Source organism: Chrysochloris asiatica, unplaced genomic scaffold (assembly GCF_000296735.1).
Source record: "Chrysochloris asiatica unplaced genomic scaffold, ChrAsi1.0 scaffold00003, whole genome shotgun sequence".
Classification (NCBI taxonomy): Eukaryota; Metazoa; Chordata; class Mammalia; order Afrosoricida; family Chrysochloridae; genus Chrysochloris; species Chrysochloris asiatica.
The window spans coordinates 18598543-18622150 of record NW_006408521.1 but is presented as its reverse complement, the minus strand read 5'-3'; the positions used below and the strand labels follow the sequence as shown (position 1 = coordinate 18622150).

Below are 23608 nucleotides of genomic sequence, written 5' to 3'. Positions count from 1 at the left end.
TATCTGACATCCACCGTCCCTCTTCCCTGGTCCATCTCTGATCTACCACTTTGGGAATCCTTCAAAAGACTGTAGATACACAGCTGTCCAAAGCTTCACACAGACACCTCATGTGCATGAGGAGCAGAAATGCTGGGGAGCAAATCCGGTTTCAGGATCAGAATTCAGCATTCCCTCCTTCCCTCTTTACCTCCCTCTCAGGAACCTGCAGGGAAAACCCTCCTCAACTTACAAGACTGCATCTTGGGAGTTTCTGTGTAATACACAAGGGCTCCTAATGCCTTAGAGCTGGGAGCATCCTCATCGCTACAGAGAAACCTGGAAGGTGGAAGGAAGCCTAGTGTCTGAACTACTGGGAAAAGCAAAGCGAACTCCTCCAGGCCACCACAGCTGAGGCCCTGCAGTGTCCCGCTCCTGGTTGTACAAAGGCAGTGTCTCTTCCATTCAGCCAAAGCCAGAGGTACCAGATGCCCTGGAGGGCTGGGTAAAGCATGGGAGAGAGACAGGTAGTCACATTCCACAATCTTCAAAGAGCGTTTCTCTCTTAACCTCCAGATTTTATTGCGCCTGAAGAATTACCAGGTTTTCATGTAATTTATATATATATAGTGAAATACTTTATGGTAAAAAAAAAACAACAACAACAAAGAAACTTTATGGTCAAGAGAACAAATGCTGTTTTTTTCTGTTGTTTGGTGCAAATGCCATTCCAATCACTAATTTTCGTCATTTTGTTATAGCAGTCTTTTGACACACAAGCAGTTGTTTGAAATCAGGAAGCTCTAAATAGACACAACAGAATGAAATTCCAACAACTTGCTCAATCTTTTTTAATATTTCATCACAGAACCAAGAAATGTACATATAATTCTTTATAGTTATTATACAGAGTCAAGTATGTTTTTTTTAGAGCCATAAAGCTGGAAAATGCCAAGGGAGTAAGCATAAATACAGCCAAGAGAAAATAAGCATCAGATTGATAGTGCTCAATTTGTTCCCCAGTAACTTACACAAAGGAAAGTGTACATTTGTTTTAGGTTCTCAAGGGTGCATTCGGCTTGGCTTGTTTCCACAGTGAGGATGCTAGTAGAATAAAGTAATCTGACCCCTGTGGTAATGTCTGTGTGTAGGGACTTATCTACCTTAGACAGGCTGCACCTGAAGTGGCTTGCCCCAGTTAACACTGGTCCTCTCTTTTACGCTGAACGAAACCAATCCTAGAATGGGTTAGCTACAAACAATACAGTCAGAATATTAACCCTGAGGAACAGAAACAACACTGCATCTTTAGAAAATCCAAACCTCCTTTCTTCATATTCAGAAAGACTAAATTAACCCATGCATGTGGGTTCTTACTGAATCAATACATGTTTGATTTTTGAGAGCTTTAAAAATGTGTCTGTTTCTCTATTAGAATCAGAGAAACTAGAAATGTTAGTTACCTAAATCATATTCTCAAGTGAAAATAAAAGCTGAAAGTCAGCAAAGGGCAGAGACTTTCTCCTATATCAGACAATAGCTGCATTCCAAAGCCAAACACGTATGAAAAAACATATTTCAAATCTAAAAAGAAAAACAAAGCAACCAAGGCACAACTTAAAAGCAGAGGCACATCGTTTTCTAATATATTTACAACCAATTTCATATATAATTTTTGACTTGACTTATATATTAATTTTGCCATTTTCCCCTAAAAGTGAAAAAATTATCACATTATATATATAAAATAGTATTTAATTATTTAAAAATCCATACAAATGATATTTATTACTGTTTCTTGTGTATGCCCTCCTCAGTATCTTTTCTCTATGGTATTTTTGAATTCTACAAACAAACTTCTGCATCATGGCCAGTGCTTGTTAGTGGTCAGTGTTGGCTCACGGATTTGGTATCCCTGAATGCAAGTGATGTGAAGTCTATGTGTGCTGGGACATACCATTCACCAAACTTCTCAGCTGCTTCACCACTGTCTCTATCAACTTTTGTTTGTCTCGATCATTCTTCCTGAACTGAGCAAATATATTGTTCTTTTTGCTAGTATCCTTCATCCTAGAAACATATGTGAATAAACAAGTTTAATAAAAGGAAGTTAGTAGTTTATGCTGTTACAAGTAAAATATCTTGGCATGCTCTGAATTATATCATACGTATTCTATGTTTGAAAAATATACTTAAAAGAAAATAGATACTAATAAACTTACAGATAGAGCAACTGCACAAAAATTAGCAATTTTAAAAAACATTCTATATGAAGTGGTGTTTTTCTATTAGCATGTCAATCCAACATAAGTTTTCCAATATCATTCCACATTGTATGCTAACATAATACCCTCTATGGACCCTGCAAATCACATTCACAGCAAGACAAGGTGGAAGGACACATAACGTTAGAAAATTTAAGAGAGCCATTTGTTTGTTTTTGTGTGTGCGTTTGTGCTGTTTCATGGCATTACAAAAATAAACTTACATTTATTTTTTAAAATTCCCTTTGTCCTCTCAAATCAAACATGCCACAAATATTTTGAAATGTGAGAAAATTATAGTTCAACTTCAGAAATAAAAACTTTAATAAATACTGATACTTAAAATGAAAAATACCAAGTGGAAAGAAAATTCGCCACACAATGAGAAGGAAAAATAACACCTAACTTTGTGTTATTTTTAGTTAGGTAAGGCACACCGACAAATAGTAAAAACTAAGGTAAAAGTCTATTTTTTATTTTCCAAATCACATACTCTCTACTTGCAGAAAGAGTCCAAGCCCATATGGTAGGATTTACACCGCATTGGTAGCCAACATTCTACTTCCCAGTCATGTCTTACAAAATACCTTCTTTCCTGTGTTATAAAACAGTTTAAGAGCACCGATTCTTACTTACATCTCCTGCAAACATATTTTAAGGCCAATTAAACCTGCTACTCAGAACACAATAGGAAAATGTTTTGATAAAATCAACATAAACAGCAATCATGTAAGACCACACCAAGAGCAGGCAAGAAAAAAAGGGACTTAGTTTTGGGTCATTAAAATGGACTGAACTTTTAAATTTCATTTGGCCAGTTATCTTTCAATGGAAATCTCTAGTTCTTCATTTTGTCACAGAATCAAAAAAAAAAAAGAAAAAAGGTTGCAATTTCTACAAAAAAGTTAAAAAATATGTACTCACTTCTCCAAGAGAATAAGAGCAGTGCTTGGGTTCACCCGAAGGTATTTAGAAGCTGGTTGTCCGTAGTCAGCTAGGTAAGTAGACCAATCCCAAACCATAAACAGGTCAAGGAGCTGGGGGAGATGCAGGAAACTGTCAAATCAACTTTTGATTATTGACCCACAGCTATTACATAAGTATATGTTATTAGTGATCCATTTCAATGTGCAGCGCTGCTTAGATGGGAGAAGAAATTTGTTTGAAAAACTCCATTTACTACACTTTGCAACCAAATCAAGATACACTCTATTTTGTAAATTACTAACATTGTCAGGGGTTGCTTTCTAATAAAATATGTGATTGCATTTTCAAAGAATTGTACAATAATGAAAACACTTAAGTTTATATTAATGCGTCTTCTAAAGTTGACAGACTTACCTTTATATATTATTCAGTCTACCAAAATTTAATTAATAAGGGCTTGTTACTTCTAACTGTATGAAGAATTTTAAAGAGATAAACTGAACCTTTTTTTTTGCCTTAGAGGTAAGTATGTTTACTTTTTTAAAAAAGCTGTTTGCACCTAGACTTTTCCCAAAGTAACCTAAACCAAAAGCTCACATAATCTCAATTAAGTGCATTAAACCACCTCTGCTGGATTCTCTCTGGTGACAGATGCTCAGTAGTAGTATAAAATGAGGGTTTCAGGATTCAGCCTGTTAAGTCTAGGTGACCATTTTGTATAAACAAACAACAACAAAAAGAAATCCATTTGTTTTCCATGGTGTCTTAAAATTGACAATTTGCTTTATAATCTTCAGTTAGAACTGTTGTCAAATATGGAAGTAATCTTTTAAAAGCACTGCCATGCCTAAACCAAAGCACCAAATTCCTTATCCAACTTTAAGACCCTAATCCCCTTTAAGCCATTTAAAACCAACTTCCTATCCCCATTTGAATTGTTCAAAAAGCTAAATGCTTTACTTACTAAGTTCCTTCAGTTTTTATATTATTCTTTCTTTTTTGTTTTAACTCACTTTATATATAGCTAAGGAATCTACTGGTTTTGCTTTCTAGTGAAGGAAGCGTTTGCATTTACTTAGAGGATGTGAGGAGACTCTGAGAAGGATAAAACTTCTGTTGTGATTATAACCACTAAAGAAAGGCTACAAAGAATAAAGATAAATACAAAGAAAGGTTGCAAGAAATTAACTTTTCCTCATGAAGGTAAGGGACTTGTTTGAGTCTTTCTCCATCGAATGTACAGCTGCTAATACAGACTTTCTCATAAAAGAAAACAGTAATTCCATAAATTTTCTAAAATGAAAATATTAATTATTTTCTTCCAGACAAGCCATAGCCAAAGTTGCAACACTAGTTCAGAAACTACCCTGAGTCCATGTTAAAGAATACATAAGTAGCCCCACTGCTAGTAAATGTGCTGTATGCCATCTGCCTTTACAAAAGACCTACATTAGTACCTATTATCAGTAATTGAAAGAAATGTGAAGAGGAGTTTTGCTTTTATGAAAAAAGGCCAAAAGTGAAACTAGTGCTCAGTGTCTTGCAGCAAGGTGTTAAGGAGGCAGTTTCCCCTAAGCAGCAAGCGTGGCACTGCCAGACTTCTTCCTGGGAACTGTAGCATACGACATTTCTACTCCACAGAGAACGACCGTGAGGATGGCACAGGGCTGGGTGGCGTTTCGTTCTGTTGTTTAGACCCATAATGATCCTGTATAGGGTTTCTGAGGAGCGGCTGGTGGGTTTGAACCACCAACCTTGCGGTTCAAACTGACCTTGTGGAGCACATTATCCCAGCACCACACCAGGGCTCCATTAATTTAGGTTTTATGTGTTATTTGGTATGACTTGGTAGGTTGTATTTTGCATCCAGGAATGCTCAAAAATGTTTCCTACATAAATTAATGGTAATTGTGAATTGTGTCTTTCTTTGCTTAGACTTATGAAAGGTTTCACAGGTTTTGTAGGAACGTTCTACTTTTGGATACTAGAAGAAACTTACACTGTCTAGGGGAAAAAAAGGTGGTGGGAGATACTTATTTAATGTTCAGTGTAATTTCCAATGATTAACCGGCAACATAAAAATTTTCCTCCTCCAGGAGACATAGTTACTTCCATCCTCTATGCTGGTAAGACTGATGTCTCTGGGCTATGACTCTGCATTTTCAAAGCTTATAAAAATGACCATTGCCTTTAACTCAGTAATCCCACTTCTAGAATGGTAACATCAGGAAACATTAATATATGTAACAAAAATTTATGCATAAAGATATTAACTTCAAAAGTGTAATTTATATTATTGAAAACCACCTAAATTCTCAATATTAAAAGAACAACTAAGTAGTGAGGTATATAGAATAAACGCTTGTGGCCATTAAAATGAATGTTTATAAGGATTTTATATAACTCTGAAAGATAATTAAGATTAGTGTTGTCACTTCAGTTACATAAAAACCTATCAAAAAGAGAAAACTTGAGAAAATGTTAAGAATGTTTGTTATTTGTATGATGAGATTAAAAATAACTATTATTGTCTTCTTCATTTTCCAACTATCCCACAATAGGCTTGTGTCAACGCTACAACTAAAAATAAAGTTTATATATTAACTTATTAAATATTAATAATTAACACCTCTCACATAATTGTAAGCAAAAGCCTTGTTTTGAAATGACTTAATTTTCAGGTGTATGTATGAAGGGACTTCAAAAAGATCTTGGAAAATGAAGTTGCAAGGTAACGGAATTTTTCCATGAACGTTTTAAAGCCCCCTTGTATGTGTTTGCACACACTTGTGGGTATGCGTACAAAGTCACCAGAAGGTAACCAGTTAATACACTTACTGCAATTCCGCTGCCTTTCTGAAAGGCATCATATCCCTTTTTGGGATATGGACGAGAAACAGGCCTTAAAATGAGATTCTTTCCTTCTTGGTCTGATCTAAAGGAGAAACCCACTTAATGAAATTAAAACCTGACACCAACTCCAACTTGGACAGAACTGGTTCTTCTGCAGCACAGACAATTCTCTATACGCAAATACTATGCTTATAATCCACATATGGTCCAATATTTGCATGGAAATCTCTTATGACTAGAAATTACAGGGGCCACAAGAATCTAACCTACCTGTCCACATGTAGACAAACCTGTGCTGTTCTTAAGTGCTATGAGTCAGTCCTGACTCATAGCAACCCTATGTAGAATTTCTTCCAAGAAGTGGCTGGTGGGTTTGAACTGCTGACCTTGCAGTCAAACTGACCTTGCAGTCCAGTGCATGATTCCAGAGTGCCACACCAGAACAAATCTATAAGCTTTCATATTCACATTAATACTTCACAGAGATACATATGTGTACAGTTGTGGAAATCAACAGAAATTTGCCACATTAACACACTATGGAAGTGTATTGCAAATGTGGATAAAAGAGCCAAGGATCTAGATAAGATTCATTTACTCACTCAAAAAATGCTGACTGCCCACCTATGATATGTTGCATTCGGCACTACAGAAAGTCCCTTTTCTCAACGAGCTTGCTCTCTGCAACCAACCAAAGCTGGCCTACAGGCAAATCTCCAGCAATTGACTTCCCTAGCTCTTTCCCAGGCTTCTTTTGGGGCACACTGATGGCAAGGATAGATTCTCTCATAAGGGATTAGGTTTAATGTGAACGGAGTTGAATGATTTCCTAGAGACAGAAGCACCAGTGTACCTCATCCATAACCATCATAAGATCCTTTTTCACGTTTCGAAGCAAAAGAGGCCACGCAACTGGGATTGTAGTCCTGGGTCCCACCCTACACTATGCCAAGCCAGCTTTTATGAACTGACCACATTTCCATAGGCTATCATCCATGACCAGGCAGTACAAACCCTGGTCTTTGTAGAGTCTATTCAGACTCATTGTGACCATGTGTTGCAGAGAAGTACATTCCATAGGGTTTTCATGGCTGTGATCTTTATAGATCTCCAGGTCTTTCTTCCAAGGCACCTCTTGGGTGTGCTCAAACCATCAATCTTTCACTAACCATTTGCAGTGACCAGGGACTACAGTCTCTGACTAGGGCATGACAAGCGGGAGGGTGGCAGACAGGAAGCAGGCACTGGGCTGCTCCCAGGTGTAATGGCTGGCACTCACATTAATCCTCCACAGCCACAGTAACTGCCTTGACAGCGGCCTTTCACAATAGTCTAGGCTTCACAGAATGCATTAGGTCTTCCTATTAATCCTAAATTATGGAAAACCTCAGCTCTCTACTTTTTTCATATGGCAGCATATAAATAATACCTTTACTATAAACTATGCAAAGTATCTTCTCTTACAAATAAACCATAAGACATAGACTCTACAGGTGAATATATTAGTTAACACATATATACCTGAAGTTCACAAATATGGATCAAATATGAACAAAAACAAAAATATCCCCAGATTATCCAGAAGCAATTTTATAATTACTTATTAAAGGATAAAGTCAGGCATATCATAATGAGAAATTGGTATTAAGGTTTAAAAATGGGTTTGTTCCAATAACCAAGTAAAGTAATTCCCCCTTAAATCCTTTTGGGAAGTAAGGAAACTATGGATCATACAAAAATGAATAGCAACATAATGCTCCTCAGTTCTGTGTCAACATGATTCATAAGATTATCTGAAATTAGTATCCTAACTTCCCCCCGCCCCAAGGATTAAAAACTACCCTTTATAACCAACGAATTGTATAGCACACAGTGGGTTTATGCCAGTATTTGTGAGTGAGTTGTAAGTTCCATTTCCTTAGTATTCCCTGTGTGTGTCCAGCAAACAAAAAGACCAGTTTAAAGGAAGAAATGGTTACATGGGTAGTCCCACTTCTATGCTCAAAACAGCTGAATCCTTTAAGAACGAATCACTGAAAAACTGTTTGTGTCAAAGCATTTGGTTTGCTGACAGTTTCCCATCCTACTGTCTCATTCCAAGTAGAAACCCAAGAAACTAGGGCTCTGAGACCTGTGGAGATCACTGTGTGCCAGTTACACAACGAACCCAGGCAGACTGAAAATCACTCTATGCCTCTGTCAATGTAAACCCTGGTCATTTTTTCTTTGAATCTGGTTCAGCTTTCTTTGTTGTGTGTCTTTTGGATTTTGTTTTTGAAGCACCTCAGGGGCAGTGACCCAAGACAGAAGATCAATAAAGTTAAGCCAACCTCAAGAGAAAAGCAACTGGGGATGCCAGGTCTGCTTTTGTAAATGTGAACACTGACCTGGGGGCTCAGGGTCAGACTTAGTCCTACCCAGTTCCCTTTTCCAAACACCAAATCCACCTGGGACCTCAGAGTTGCTCTGTTGATTCCAAAAGTAAACCAAGAGATCATTTTTCCTTTGCCTCTAAAAAACAAAGGCGAGGGAAGGGATCCTAGAGTGCTTCAGAAATTTAAACAACAAAAATCCTAAACCCCAATACGCTTTACGAAAGAAATACTTGTCCTTCAAACAAATCCTGAGTAATTAAGCACTGGGGACTCGAGGAAAATGGGTCTTGCTAAAATGAGCCACAACTGGGGGGTGGGGGTGGCAGGGGGATAGTGGGGAGAAGGATACAAGTCCTTCTAAATAGGTGTTGAAATCAAATGATGAGGTCCAGATGATTTTTAAAGTACTTGTCCCCACCCCCTTGCTTTTCCAGTTGTCTGAAAACACTGTATGTGGAAAATTCATGTGCAGCACAGATAGAAGTTTAAGCAGCAACCAAAGGGGACCTGGGTAAAAACTTCAAAGGAGCAAAACAGAATGTTTTGTTTACCTCACCTTCCACCCTCAGGCTTTCTGATACACTTCTTTCCTCAGCCAAGCTTGCCACATTCCAAGTGTCCCATTTGCCAAACCTGCTCTCGCCCAGCCTTTCCAACTCTCACCTCTGTACAATGACCAGGAGTGAGTGTGGGCACGCTGTTCTGGAAAGACTTTCAAATCACTTCAATTGTGATTTGACCAGAACACAACAGAATCTTAAGGTATTTTGGATAGTAAGCTGTGTTGTGATATACGAAATAACCACTTTCTTGTTACAACCTTTTTAATCTCTCTTGGAGCATTCAAAAGTGCTACTCTAAACTCTCAGGCCACCACTCGCTGAAAGTGACGAGGACTTATGATGAAGATCAAAGACCACAGCTTTCGGTATAGGCTGAACCTCACTGTAAAGAAAACAAAAATCCTCACCACTCGATCAATGAACAACATCCATATAAATGGAAAAAAAAATTGAAGTTGTCAGACTTCAATTTGCTCAGCTCAACCATCAACACTCATAGAAACAACAGTCAAGAAATCAAACAATGTATTGCATTAGGCCAATCTGCTACACAAGACTTCATTTAAAGTGTTCAAGAGCAAAGATGTCAGTTTGTGGACTAAGGCATGCCAGACCCAAGCCATGGTACTTTCAATAACCTCATATGCATGTGAAAGTTGGATAGTGAAAAAGGAAGACCATAGAAGAATTGATGTTAGAGAAGACTATTTATTGAAAATATCATGGACTGCTGAAAGAAGAAACCAATCTGTATTGGAACAAGTACAGTCAGAATGCTCCTTGGAAGTCATGATGGCTAGACTTTATATCTTATACTTTGGACATATTATTAGGAGGAACCAGTCCCTGGAGAAGGACATCATTTTTGGTAATGAGGAGGGGGTTAGAGAAAAAGAGGAAGACTTCCAATGAGATGGAGTGGCACAGTGGCGGCAGCAATGGGCTCAAACGTAGCAACAATTGTGAGGTTGACATAGAACTGGGCAGTGTCACATTCTGTTGTGCATAAGGTCGCTATGAATCAGTACCGACTCAGTGGTACCTAACAACAACAAAAAAAACCCTCAGATGCAATGACTATATAAATACATGGGGATTCGCTTTTGCCAGTGACCTCAAGTATACCTTCATGTGAAATTACTAGAAAGTGAATTTTCTAGTTTCATAGCTTAATCATAGATACATTTGATTACATCTGTCAAGGATCTATGATTAAGCTAAAAACTGGAAAATTCACTTTCTAATGATTTCACATGCAGGTATACTGAAGTCACTGGCAAAAGCGACTCCCCACATATTTATACAGTCATTGCATCTGAGAGTTTGTTGCTGTTGTTGTTCTTTATCAAGGATAGAGTTCTGATGTGGTCCCGTAGGTTAGTTAATGCACTGGACTGCAAAGTCAGTTTGAACAGCAAGGTTGAAGGTTCAAGCTCACCAGCCACTCCTCAGAAACCCTATACTGGGTCGTTAAGGGTTGGAACCAACTCAACACACTTAACAACAACAATCAAGGATAGGGAAGTCCTCATGTGGTGCTGTTGGATAAACACTAGACTGCTAACCTCAAAGTCAGTGGTTCAAACCCATTACTCCTCCTAGGAAACCCTATACAGGGTCTCTGTGAGTCAGAACAAACTTGATGGCACTTACTAACAAAAACATCAAGGATAGGTGCATGATGGCTCTGTAGGATAAACACTGCATTGTGTATCACAAGGTTGGTGGTTTGAGCCCTGCCAACCACTCCTGGGAGAAAGATTAGTCTTTCTGCAACTGCAGAGATTTACAACCTCAGAAGTCCTATAGAGGGCCACTATGTGTGAGAGCTGACACAATGACACTTAACAACAACAGGGGTGATCTGGATTCTGAATTTTGGGGGCACGACTGTGGCTAAAATGGCATACAAGTATATATATATATATATATATGTATATATGAATTCACGTGGTTAATTTATTTATTAAAAGTTAATTTTATTAAAGTAACACCTGCTTAATAATCAAATAGGGCAATCATGAAAGCCCACAACCTATTACTTCATACTTCAGAAGCAATCATGCTTTGATGCATTTTTAATTCTAGTGATTACTTCCATTTATCTATGCTAAATTTTCTCATTTTTGACAGTTTACGAAGTTATTTTATGTACCTTCAATACAACCTTATCCACTTTCTAAGTTAAACTTCTAAGTTACTTGAGATGTTGTCATTGTTGCTATCTGTCATTGAGTTGACCCCTGACTCCATTTTTTTTATTTGCTGTTGTTGTTGTTGTGGACACACTGCGTTGTTTTATATGGACATACTGTTTACATCTCTTGGCTTATAAACTTAGGCGTAAAATGTGTTATATTAATTTTTAACAGAATCATAGAACTCTCCACTTAGTAATATGAAACTGTTAGCACCTTACGTAGTTGAATTTTAAAAGAATTATTGTGGCATCTAGGGTTTAAAACATCTATACTCACCACTGTCATTCAGTTAATTCTGACTCACACCTACTCTACAGGACAGAATACAGCTGTTGCATAGGGATCCTGGTGTGGTACTGTAGGATGAGCGCTAGACTGTCAACTACCCAGGTCTCTCCTTGGAAACCCTACACAGGATCATTGTGAGTTGGAATTGACTTGACAGCATTAACAACCCACAACACTTGGTTTCCAAGGCTGTAATCTTTACCAAAGCAGAAAGCAGACTGCCACATATTTGGAGTGGCCAGTAGGTTCGAGTTACTGACCTTTTGGTTAACAGCCAAGTGTTTAATCACCGTGCCACCAGAATTCCTCAAAATATCTACATCACCAATTTATCTCAGTATTAATAAATATTTAACTAACACTTTCTGAAAGTTATTTATGAATACAGAAAAAGTCGATACATTCTTACCAAGAATTTTTTAATCCTCTACTTCTAAAAATCTGGATTTAGTTGGCTCTGACTTTTTCCTCTCACAACTCTTGCATCCAACTTAATTCCAAAATGTGCTTATTAATCTCCTAAACATTTCCTGAATTCATTGGTTTCCTACTCTCCGTCCCACCTATTACTGTCCCAGTTCAGATTTTATAATCTCTCTCCCCAGGAACCTTTGGTCTTGTCTATTCCCTCCATCTTCCTCTTCAAATATTCTAGATCCATCAACCATTATCTTTCTGCAAGACAGATCCAGCTAAACCACATATCGGAACACCAGTCCCTTATTGAAAATCTTCAATGACTTCCCAACTCACACAAGATAAAGTTCCAATTCCTTTACATGGCAGAGAATGCTATTTTGCACTGTATCCAGGACAACTCTTTTTACTTTCTCTTTTGCCTTGTAATGTATCCTTCTAACCAAGGGACTACTCATAGTTTCCTTACAAGACATAAGGTTTTTCACCCCCAGGATACTGTTATTCCCTTCTCAGTGTAGCATCTCCTTTTTCTCCTAGTTAACTCTTATTTATTCTATAAAATGTAATTCTGGCACCATTCTCACCACCTTAGCTTGGTTAGCTGTTCCTCTCTTGGGGCCCTCTGTAGAGCCCCATTACAGTATTTGTTACCAGTATATTGGTATTATAGGTTAATATGTCTGTTTACCCATTAAAGAATGAAACATTAATAATTTATTTTACAGTTTGGGCAATTCATAGTTACCCCAGCCAATATGTCAATCATTGAAGTAACTTTTCTTCCTAAGACTGCACGTTACAAGCACCTCAAAACTGGTGACTTGTTTTGCTTAGTATATGTATCTCCACAGTTGTTCCAGTACCTGGTATATGTTATTGTTGTTGTTAAGTGCTGTCGAGTCAGTTCCGACTCATAGCGATCCTGCATAGATAGTAGGTAACAAGTCAATGTCTGTTGAGATGAACTGTACCTGTTACCTGTAGATACAGACTTTTATGAGTCTATAGTGAACCCACAACTTACATATTAATAGTATTGTTATGTCATCATTTACTTTACATGTAAACATTTACTAATGAAATTATTCTGAATGTTTAGTAATGTCTTAAAATGATTCTGAAAGCCAGATTAGTCGACCGACTTATTGATTTAATTTATCCTATTAAATAGACTATTTATTAAATAGTCCTATTAAAGACTTATTGATTTAATTTGTCTTATTAAACAGAGTTCAGCTCCTGAGATTACCTTCTATGAGCTGATAATGACACCATTAAAACAATGAGTCCAAACCCAGAGCTGACCAGTTGATTTCCATTCATAGAGACTTTACACCCATTGCCATCAAGTGGATTCCAATCATTGCCAACCTAGAGAAGGTTTCTGAGGCTGTAAATCTTACAGGGAGCAGACAGCCTCATCTTTCTCTCAATGAGTGGCTGGTAGGTTTGAACTACTGACCTTGAGGCTAGCTGCCCAACACTTAACCCAAAGTGGCACCAGGGCTCCTGTTGTTGTTCCTAAGTGCTGATAAGTTAGTTCAGACTCAACAATTCTGTTTAGGGTTTCCGAGAAGTAGCTGGGAGGGTTTGAACCACTGACTTTGTGGTTAGCAGCCCAGTGCTTATCCTAAAGCACCACACCATGACTCCCCAGAACTCCTAAGACAGGATGAAAGTGCTACACTGAGTCTCCAAGACTGTAATCTTTATGGAGGAGGCCTGGTGAGGCATGTAAGAAAAGCACTGAACTGCTAACTGCAAGACTGGAGGTTCAAACCCACCAGTCACTCCTCAGAAACCCCTTACAAGGTCACTGTGCATTGGAACTGACTCAACAGCACACAACAACAACCTTTATGGAAGCAGACTGTTACATCTTTCCCCGTGGAGCAGCTAGTGAGTTTGATCAGCCAATCTTTCAGTCAGCAGCTGAGCACTTAAACATTGCACCACAACGACCCATATGCCACCATTAAACATCTTAAATAAACGCTCCTGGGTCATTTGACTTTTTTTGCTCAGACTCATTATATCATTTGCTACACTTACACAACAATTATGTAATGCTTCAATAATGAAACTCAAAGACTTTCAATACTAAGGCAAGCCTTGAAACTCATGATAAGTAGTCACTAGACTTTCAATTCTCCCTGATGAATCATTTTGTTTCATTGAAGCTAAGGAGTAATAAGATCTGTTTGTATGAATTGACTTTGGAAGAATGCAAGAAACAAAGGAAAAAATATGGATTATTCAGTGAAGAAAAATTGTATACCAACGAACGTGTCAACACTCTAGGATACAGCAGTTGCTTGAATGAATAAGCTATGCTAGGCTGGGGTTTCTTTATGTCTTCCTTACAGTGCAATTATAAAGATAAATGGGGAGGGATAACTACTTATATTACATTTGAATGAATCTGAATGGGTGACCCTCATCCTCATGGTTGTGGTTTATATGGTAAGGAAAGCTTGGAGAATCTAACAGCTAGATTAATTAAATCTTCAATATACTCAGGCACATGCTTTACTCTAAAATTTTAGTAAGTCAAATAATTTATATTATTTATAATTTGCTTTAAACACTGACTACTGGCTTAAAAAATGACTAAACTAAAATTAAAACCAAGTACTTCACACTACAGAGGCATCTATGCTTTAAAATGGAACTCAGAGCAATGAGTCTTAAAAATTTGTGACTAGCCATCTAACCCTGTACAGAGCAAAGAAGAGTGAAGAAAACTGAAGAGACATGGAAACCATCAGCCCAATGCATTAATGGACCACACAGATCTCAGCTTCCTCAAAGCAATTCTCTTATGCTGGATCAGAAGAACTAGATGGTGCCTGCCCATCAACTGCTCTGAAAGGGATCACATTAAAAGGTCCTGGTCAAGTGGGTGAAAATGTGAAACAAAACTTTCTACCATACAAAAAGACCAGGTTAACTAGTTGGATAGAGACTGGTAGAAGCCCGAGACTATGGCCCTTTGTCACCCTTCAGCTCTGAACTCATTACTGTGGCTCCATTTTCAACCAAGCAATAGACAGGTCAACAACAGAAGGCTGAAAGGTTGGCCGATTGGACTTACTAGCTGCTCCAGGGGAGAAAGATGTCACAATCTGCCTCCAAAAAGAAGGAAAGATTGTTTCTATGGCAATGTCTTACAAAGTAGAAAACCAGAGGAAACCCCCACCCCCACCACCACCACCACTTCTAGTCCTTGCAAGAAATCTTTGGTGAAGTGGCAATGTGAACTTCAGACTTGTGTCTCTCTCTAGAGGTAATGTCTCAGTCCTAGAGTATAAATAGGGATACTTTACAATTTTAGCATAGATTCCCAAAGGAATACAGTTAGCCAGACTATCATACATAGCATGGTAGAAATAAGGACAAAATCATCTTTGTGATATCTTAAAAACAAATAATATTACAATATTGAGGTAATTATTTTCACTTAAAAGGGGTTGTATCCTCAATCAATTCTTTTTTTTAATTTCTTATAAATAATTTGAGATCACTTAATATACGTATTTAGTTTACTGATTTTTTTCCTAGAATCTAAAAAGCAGTTCTTTTATGCTAGACAATTTATTAACCCCGAATTATCCAGATACTTCCATGCCTGATTGCATATGTAATTACCTTTTGTGTCAGGTATAATAATTTGCTCGATAAACATGTCAGAACACTTGCTGCTTAGTCTGGTTCAACAGATAAATGTGGTCTTCCCACAACCTCAGGGCATAATTAGATACCAAAAAAAAAAAAAAAAAAGCAGTTATCAAAGCACACTGGAGCTGTTTCACAGCCTGTATCAAGACTGACTTTGGGGCCCGAGTGCTTATTTATTTACAGCTTTCTGAGGCAGGTAGCAGAGAACCCAGACATTCACACTGATGCATGTGTCCACAGGAACTTCAAAACGGCCAAAAGATGAGCTTGAAGATGTAGCTTAGATCATTTTAAAAGAAGCTAAGGCGCTCTGGTAGCGTAGTGGGTATGAATCGGGCTGTTAATTTCAAGGTCAGCAGTTGGAAACTACCAGCGGTTCCATGGGAGAAAGATGAAGCTCTCTGGTCCCATAAAGATTTACAGCCTTAGAAACCCTATGCAGGGTCATTATGAGTCAAAACTGACTCCATGACACACTACTACCACCGCCACCACTGGAAACTACTGGCAACTTCACTACAGGTTGTAGCAGTAAAATACAAAAAAACAAAAACTAAACAAAAACAGCAGGAGAAGGATTTATTTTCTTGGGATGATATATGCAGCCACAGGAATTAAATGGATTGTAATTTAAGCCCTGCAATGCTTCCATGATGTGAATCTGCACTATAGGAGTGCAGAAATAAATCCCTACTTGACCTCTGGATAACCTAAACAGGAAATCAGGACATTTCTAAGCAAAGTAGGCTGTGTCATCCTGTTAAGATAATTGTTTCCATTTACACTTTGCATAAACATCTTCCACTAGGCCATCAGAAGAAAAACTCAAGTCATAGCGTCTCTTGTTTGTAATACATACAAACAGTGCCTGGCCTAGTGCCCTCAATACAGTGGAGGAGGCAAAGTTTGCAGGTGACAATTAGGAGGAGAACAGAACAGGAGAGAGAAGGATAACAAACAGGTAAGTAAGTTGAAAGCATTGGTTGAAATTTTTTAAAACATTGAAAATTAGAACTGGTTTTTTAGTAAAAATCTAGGTTAAGAGATTATATTCAATTTTACGGAAAGACTCCACAAATAGTATCATTTAAAAACAAATATTTTTAAAAACCTGTTATTTGGTATTGTGTTTCAGAATGTTAGAAAATGGCAGCCAGCTCCTTGATTGCCTCACCTCACAATTCTCTGAGGAGACCATTGGCTTGCTGTTGTTGTGTGCTGTCGAGTCAGTTCTGACTCATCGTGACCCTGTATAGAGTTTCCAAGGAGCAACTGGTGAGTTTGCCAACCTGTGATTGGCAGTCCAGTGCTTAGACGCTACAGTTTCACACCAGGATCTGATTATATTTCCATTGAAAAAGCACTAAAACATGTAAGAAAGAATGCTCCTTTTGACACTGATGGTGTACTTATGTCTATATCAAATTAAACTATCTCCCAACTTGAGTTTTCAAAAAAAAAAAAATCAAGTCACTTTCGCTTTTAATTCATCATTTAAGGGAGTTGCAAACTCTAAATCTCAACTTCTTGTTTAAAATGAAAGGACTGAGTTTGCATGTGACAAGCACTAGCAATGACAAAATGATGATCCAGACCTTGGACTCCAAGAGTCCATAAATACCATGAGAGACAAACATATTTGTGAATTGATGTAAAGGTCACATTGCTAGAGGTCTATAGAGAGTAATAGTATTAGATGATTAAATCTTGCTGGGGAAGGCATTTTAGTTGGTACCCAAACTTACTTCCCACCCTCCAGCAATCTTGGCATACATTGGTTCAGACAGGTAGGTAGTTGGGATGGAGAGAAGAGGATGGAATTGAGAACTTCTTAGAAGAAGGTGATTGATTAGATGTGGGACATGGCAGAATGGTGCCACCAACTGAAATAAAGAACACAGGAAGAAGGTCTGACTTGAGAATGAGGAAAGGTAATGTGCTCATAGCTGTGGCCACATATATGGTGTAAGACACATACCCAGAGGGAAATGCTCACCAAGCAACTGGATATAAATCTGAGGCATACAACAGTTTGTGTCAGAGACACAGAGATATGGTGGCAGTAGCTGAGTTCACTCAGATAAAGTCTAGGAAGCAATGTCCTAAGGAGAGAAACCTTAGGGATATCATATAAGAAAGAGGTGGGAAAAAGAGAACATAAAGGAGGCAGAGGAAGATTGTTCCCAGAAGTTACAGCCTTAAAAAAAGAAAGAATTTTAAGGAGGAAGTGATCAACAGGACCAAATATAATAGAATGAACCAGTAAGATAAAGGGTTAAAAAACACCTATACCCCAAACTTGCAAAAAGTACCCATTTCACCTAGCCTTGATGGCTTAATGATCAGAATTCAACTAGACAAACAACTTTTGATAAAGGAAACAATTGTAAATTGCTACAATTTGATAAACTTGGCCAATGCTTAACCAAACTTGTTAAGTGCCATCAAGCTGGTTCCCACCCATCGAGACCCTGCATAGGGTTTCCAAGGCTGTAAATCTTTACGGGAGCAGAAAGCCTCATCTTTCTCCCACGGAACTACTGGTAGTTTTGAACTGCTGACCTTGAGGTTAGCAGCCTGACTTGTAACCACTACACTACCAGAGCTCCTTATACTTATGGATGTAGTAGCTCAAAATACCAACTGAGAGGAAAGGAGTCTTTACATCAAATATCAATCCTATTCTCTCTGTATAGGGGTTGATAGGGACGGGCAACTTAGACATTGGCTAACTAAAATGAGGGAGCGATAAAGGCACGAAGTGACTGGCTTACAAGTTTTCAAGAAGGAGTCTAGTTTAAGAGTGTGCAGGGAAAGGTAGAGTCCCCACTGAATAGTTTTCATCTTGTCTAGACAGTTCTGGTGAAAAGAGTAACAACAGTAATTGTTACCATGACTAATTGTGACTATCAAAACTGTAAAGGTAGAAGTTTTATAACAAAAAGGGAGGAGTAGTTAATCTTACTGTCCAGGAACAGAGGACCTTAAGACCATCAAGGGAGAAGAACATGAGAAGAATGCGGGACTCTATCCAGAGAAGCAGTGACACCAGAGATAGAGGCAGAGATGAGGACATGGAAAGAGGGAGCAGCTGAGGACTCTAGCCTCATGGAAAGAGAGGGACTAGGAGGCAGGTTTGCACAATATGCTATTTGGTTATTTAAATTGTTTTATATTCCTGAGTGTTTTTGTGTACATCCCCTCTCCACCCCCTACCCCACCCCCACACACAAAACCAAGGAAATGGAAGCAACTACTGTTGAATGATGTTGCAAGGAGGAAATAATGAGTGTAAAACCGATGTTCTCCTATGTAAACTATCACTCAATTCACAATAAAAAGTTCAAACAAACAAACAAAAAACCCCACCCCACCTACTAGCTTTCCTGGAGTCCTGGTGTGGCGATGTGGGTTAATGTGCCAGACTGCAAAGCCATTTGAACTGCAAGCTCGGCAGTTCAAGCTCACCAGCTGCTCCTAGGAAACCCTATACAGGGTCATTATGGGTCAGAATCGACTTGACGGCACTTAACAACAACCGGCTTTCCCTAGTGCTCTAACTGGACACTGTTTCTAGAGAGTGGCAAAGCAGATAGTAGTGGATTGGGAAAGAGTAGAAGATGAGGAAAAAGTATAATCAATTATAAATAATTCTTTTAAGGTATCCTGGTGTGGCACCGCAGGATAACGAGCCTGGACTGCAATGTCAGTTTGAGCGCAAGGTCAGCAGTTGAAACCTACCAGCCACTCCGCAGAAACTCTATACAGGGTCGCTATGAGTAGCAACTGGTACGATGGCTCTTAGACATTCGACAGAGACTAGAGAAGATACTCTTTGTTTTGGACAGGAGAGATTTGAATGCTTTTAAGGTTAAGTTTATTAAAAAAAAAAATAGAGGAAAAGTAGATGAATAATGAAACAAACTCTCCTAGAAAAGATGAAGTCAAAGACACAGGGAAATGAGATTCTTGATTAGAATGATGACCTACCCCCTGCATGAGAGGGAAAGAAGTGGGAATGGGTGTAAATACACACTGTTTGATTACAAAACAGACTGACGGTGGCAGAGGTGCATGACATAAAGTTCAAAGGGGATGAAGCCTTCACTCAAGAGTGGAAGGACAATCATCTAGAACTAGAAATGGGAACCAGGAGAACATCAACCTCGGATTCACACGTGCAGGGTGTGGAGGAATACATAACTCCCACTAGAAAGAGCTGCAAGATTAGCAGCAGCCTCAGGATTCTATGAAAGGTGATGAAGAAAAATCTGCCAAACAGTAGAATCTGTGGGTCTATTTACCTTGGAATGAGGGTTTTCCAATGGAACAGCGTAAGGGGACTAGATGAGCAAACAAAACAATGAGGGAATGAGTGGGGAGAAGGGCGGGGGAGCTGGGGAGGTGGGAAGGAATGAAATGCGCACGCTAGAAGGGTCAGAAATGGCCATATGTAACCAGATTCCAGAGAGAAATGGTGAATGCTGCCATGATATTGTTGAAAGGACAGAGATGTCTCTATCTGAAAGTGGGCTATCATAACATGTCTGGAGCACCAGCAAGGGTTCTGGTATAGGGGAGAGTTTCTAGGAGGCTGGGACTAGAGTTCAGATGTTTTCTGAATGAGTCAAGCTGCTAACCTTAAGGTCAGCAGTTTGAAACTACCAGCTGTTCAGCAGGAGAAAGATGAGGCTTCCTGCTCCCAGAAAGATTTACAGACTTGGAAACCCTATGCCGGGTTGCCACGAGACGGAACCGACTTGGCGGTACTTAGCAGCAACGGCCATCAATTTCCAGTCTATGATTTCAAAAATCACTGCAGTCATAGACTGAAGGTAATTGGCAGACACTCTGCCATTTAAGAACACATAAAAAGGGTCAAAGAAAAGGAGAGAATTACAAATTGTAAAACATTCTGGGGACTAAACTTTCACCCAACATTTAGTACTAAATATTATAATAATATTGAAGAAGAAAACTTAGGCCATAATATTATACTTAATTCTCAAATCAAGTAACCTCTTCAGATATTTCATCTTTTCAAAATACATTAGCAAAAATTTTCATCATGTATTCACTTGTCTCTAAAGAGGTCATTACGACTTAAAATACATTTATCTAAATCTCATTACTTCATTTCATTGTGGTAATACATATATATTGTCATTCTGCAGTACCATGGAGTCGATTCTGACTCCTAGTAACACTATATAGAGTTTCTGCGGAGCAACTGGTGGGTCTGAACCACCAACCTTGTAGTTCACAATCCAGTGCTTACGTTGCAGTGCCACACTAGGAGTCCTAAGTTGTCATTCATTCACATATATATATGTATATATATAGTGGTTTGTTGTTGCTGTTAGGTGACATCAAGTCAGTACCGACTCATAGCGACCCTATGCACAGCAGAACAAAACACTGCCTGGTCCTGGGCCAACCTCACAATTGTTGCCACGCTTGAGCCCATTGATGCTGCCACTGTGCCAATCCATCTCGCTGGGGTCTTCCTCTTTTTCTCAGACCCTCCATCTTAACAATATGATATCTTTCCCCAGCGACTGGTCTCTCCTGATGACATGTCCGAAGTATGAGAGATAAAGTCTGGCCATCCTGGCCTCCAAGGAGCACTCTGGCTGCACTTCTTCCAGAACAGATTTGTTTGTTCTTTTGGCAGCCCATGGTACTTTCAATATCCTCCTCCAACACCATAGCTTAGATGCATCAATTCTTCTATGATCTTCCTACTCACTGTTCAACTTTCCATGCATATGAGGTTATTGAAAATACCATGGCTTGGGTCAGGGGCACCTTAGTCCTCAAGCTGACATATAGTGGTGGTTGCTGCTGAATGTTGTTAAGTGCTGTTGAGTTAATTATGAGTCACAGTGGCCCTGTGGATCTGTATAAGGTTTCCAAGGAGTGGCTGGTGAGTTTGAACTGCTGGCCTTGTAGTTCAAACCAACTTTCAGTCCAGTGCTCATCTGACAGTGCCACACCAGGACTCCAACAACAATAAGACCACAAACACACACACATATGTGTGTGTGTGTGTGTGTGATGGCACTTAACAACAGCAACAAGTATGTATGGTGGTGGTGTGTCACAGAGTTAGTTCCAACACACAACAACCCTGTATAGAGTTTCTGAGACTATAAATCTTTATTGGAGCAGAAAGCCTTCTCTTTATCTTACAGAGTGACTGGCAGTTTCAGACTATTGACCTTGTGATCAGCAACCCAGGTCATAATCCACTACATTACCAAGGCTCCATATGTATAGTGAGTGTGTGTGTATACATATATATATACATGTTACTGCTGTTCAGTGCTATTGAGTTGGTTCTGACTCATAGCAACCCTGTATAGAGTTTCCAAGGAGGCCAACCTTGTGGTCCAGTGCTAATCTTACAGCATCGCAACAGGACTAGATATATATACATACATACACATGATGAAACATAAGCCATTTTTACATGTACAATTCAATGACATGTTCACCATGTTGTACAAACATCACCACTATCTATTTCCAAATTTGTCATCACCCTTACCTCAGTACACCTTAAGGAGTTAACTCTTAATTTCTCCCTGCCACCGGTCCCTGATAACCACTTGGTCATTGGTGAGGGTGTATGTCTTTTCTAGATATTTCATACAAATTGCATCATTTATGATTTGTCCTTTTATGTCTGACTTATTTCCCTCAGATGTTTTCACGGTTCATCCACATGAAAGTTTTATTATTTTGAATGAGCCACCATTCCTAGTTTCTTTGTATGCCTTGTGATTTTTTGTTGAGGCTGGAACAGTAAAATATATATAATGTATTAATGTGTAGCTTTCCTCAACTCCCCCATATACAAGGTGTTTTCAAAAGTGTTAATTTCTGCAAGCAACTCTCAAAGCTGCTGGTCATAGCCTTCCAATCTTTCATCAATGTTCTCTCCCTAACATGAGATCTGATTCAGGTCTTTTCAAAGCGTCTGTCCTTCAGCTCCCAGAAAGATCAGAACAGCCTGCCAACAAAATCTGTCCTACTTACTCCAGAGCCAGAAATGCATGGTTGAGAATGTTACTGAAAGGAAAGGGATTGAGACAGAAAAAAAACAAGCTTTCTAACCATTTAAGACACCTTTTTTCTTGTTTCAGCTTGCAGTTATTTGTTACAATCTTGTCCTTACTTCTCAGAGTTCTTAAATAGTTAAGATTACAGATTTCTAGTTGATTTTCTTGGTGCTTGTGTGGGAGGGTCGGGCTCTTAGACTTGCTCACGCCATCATCTTCTCAGAAGTCTCAAATTTCTTTTAATATACGGTTTTATATAGGAGGAGGAGTACAACTCTTCCAAATGCTAGCAGAGTGTTAGCAGTGTTGAATTCTCAGAGCCACCTAAATTTGAGGATAAAGTGGATCTGTGGGCCACTGAGAACTTTCTAAAGTTTGAAATATGTACACATGCCTAATATTTTGGGTATATTTGTTTTCATCTTCAACCAAGTTATGAGTCAAGGGCAGAGCTCTTATACTTCCCTTATTGGTGTCATCAAGTGGGTTCTGACATATGCTGATCCTGTATAGGGTCTCTGAGAAGCAGTTGGTGGGTTTGAATCACTGACCTTGTGGTTGGCAGTCCAGTGCTTATCTACAGACCCATACCAGGACTCCTATATTTCCCTTAGGGTACTCAATAAAATCTTGTACAATGAAATAAAATTACATTTCCTAGAACGCTTTGGGAAACAAAAGTTTACGGTTTATGTCTTTACTGGGGAACACTGTTTTATTGTTTGTTTCCTTTTTTAAAACACTGTTGTAAAGATTCAGACTAAACATGGCTAATATAGTACAGGTCATATATGGAATATTATTTTATATCAAAAGAGATTACAACAGTAGAGACTGTTGTTCTGGTTATAATATCATTAGTATGGGAAACAAACAAGCATTGCTGCTGTTTTTGTGACAAAGCATTTAAATATAAACTTCTTATAACCTTCAAACTAAAAAAAAAAAAAACCTGTAATAAGAAAAAGAGAAATCTTTCAATTAAAAAAAAAAAAA

At 38.6% G+C, this 23608-nt stretch overlaps 1 protein-coding gene across 3 annotated transcripts in view; it reads right to left on the bottom strand.

Moving 5' to 3' along the window:
* Positions 1–806: 806 nt before the first annotated feature.
* EXOC6 (exocyst complex component 6) overlaps positions 807–23608 on the bottom strand; it is a 282222-nt gene continuing 259420 nt past the window's right edge. For all 3 annotated transcript variants that reach the window (XM_006831144.1, XM_006831143.1, XM_006831145.1), the window contains 2 exons: positions 3168–3280; positions 807–2049 (listed from right to left, as the gene is read on the bottom strand). In XM_006831144.1, the coding sequence (XP_006831207.1) occupies positions 1917–2049; positions 3168–3280 (246 nt within the window). In that variant the 3' untranslated portion in view covers positions 807–1916. The remainder of the gene's footprint in view (positions 2050–3167; positions 3281–23608) is intronic.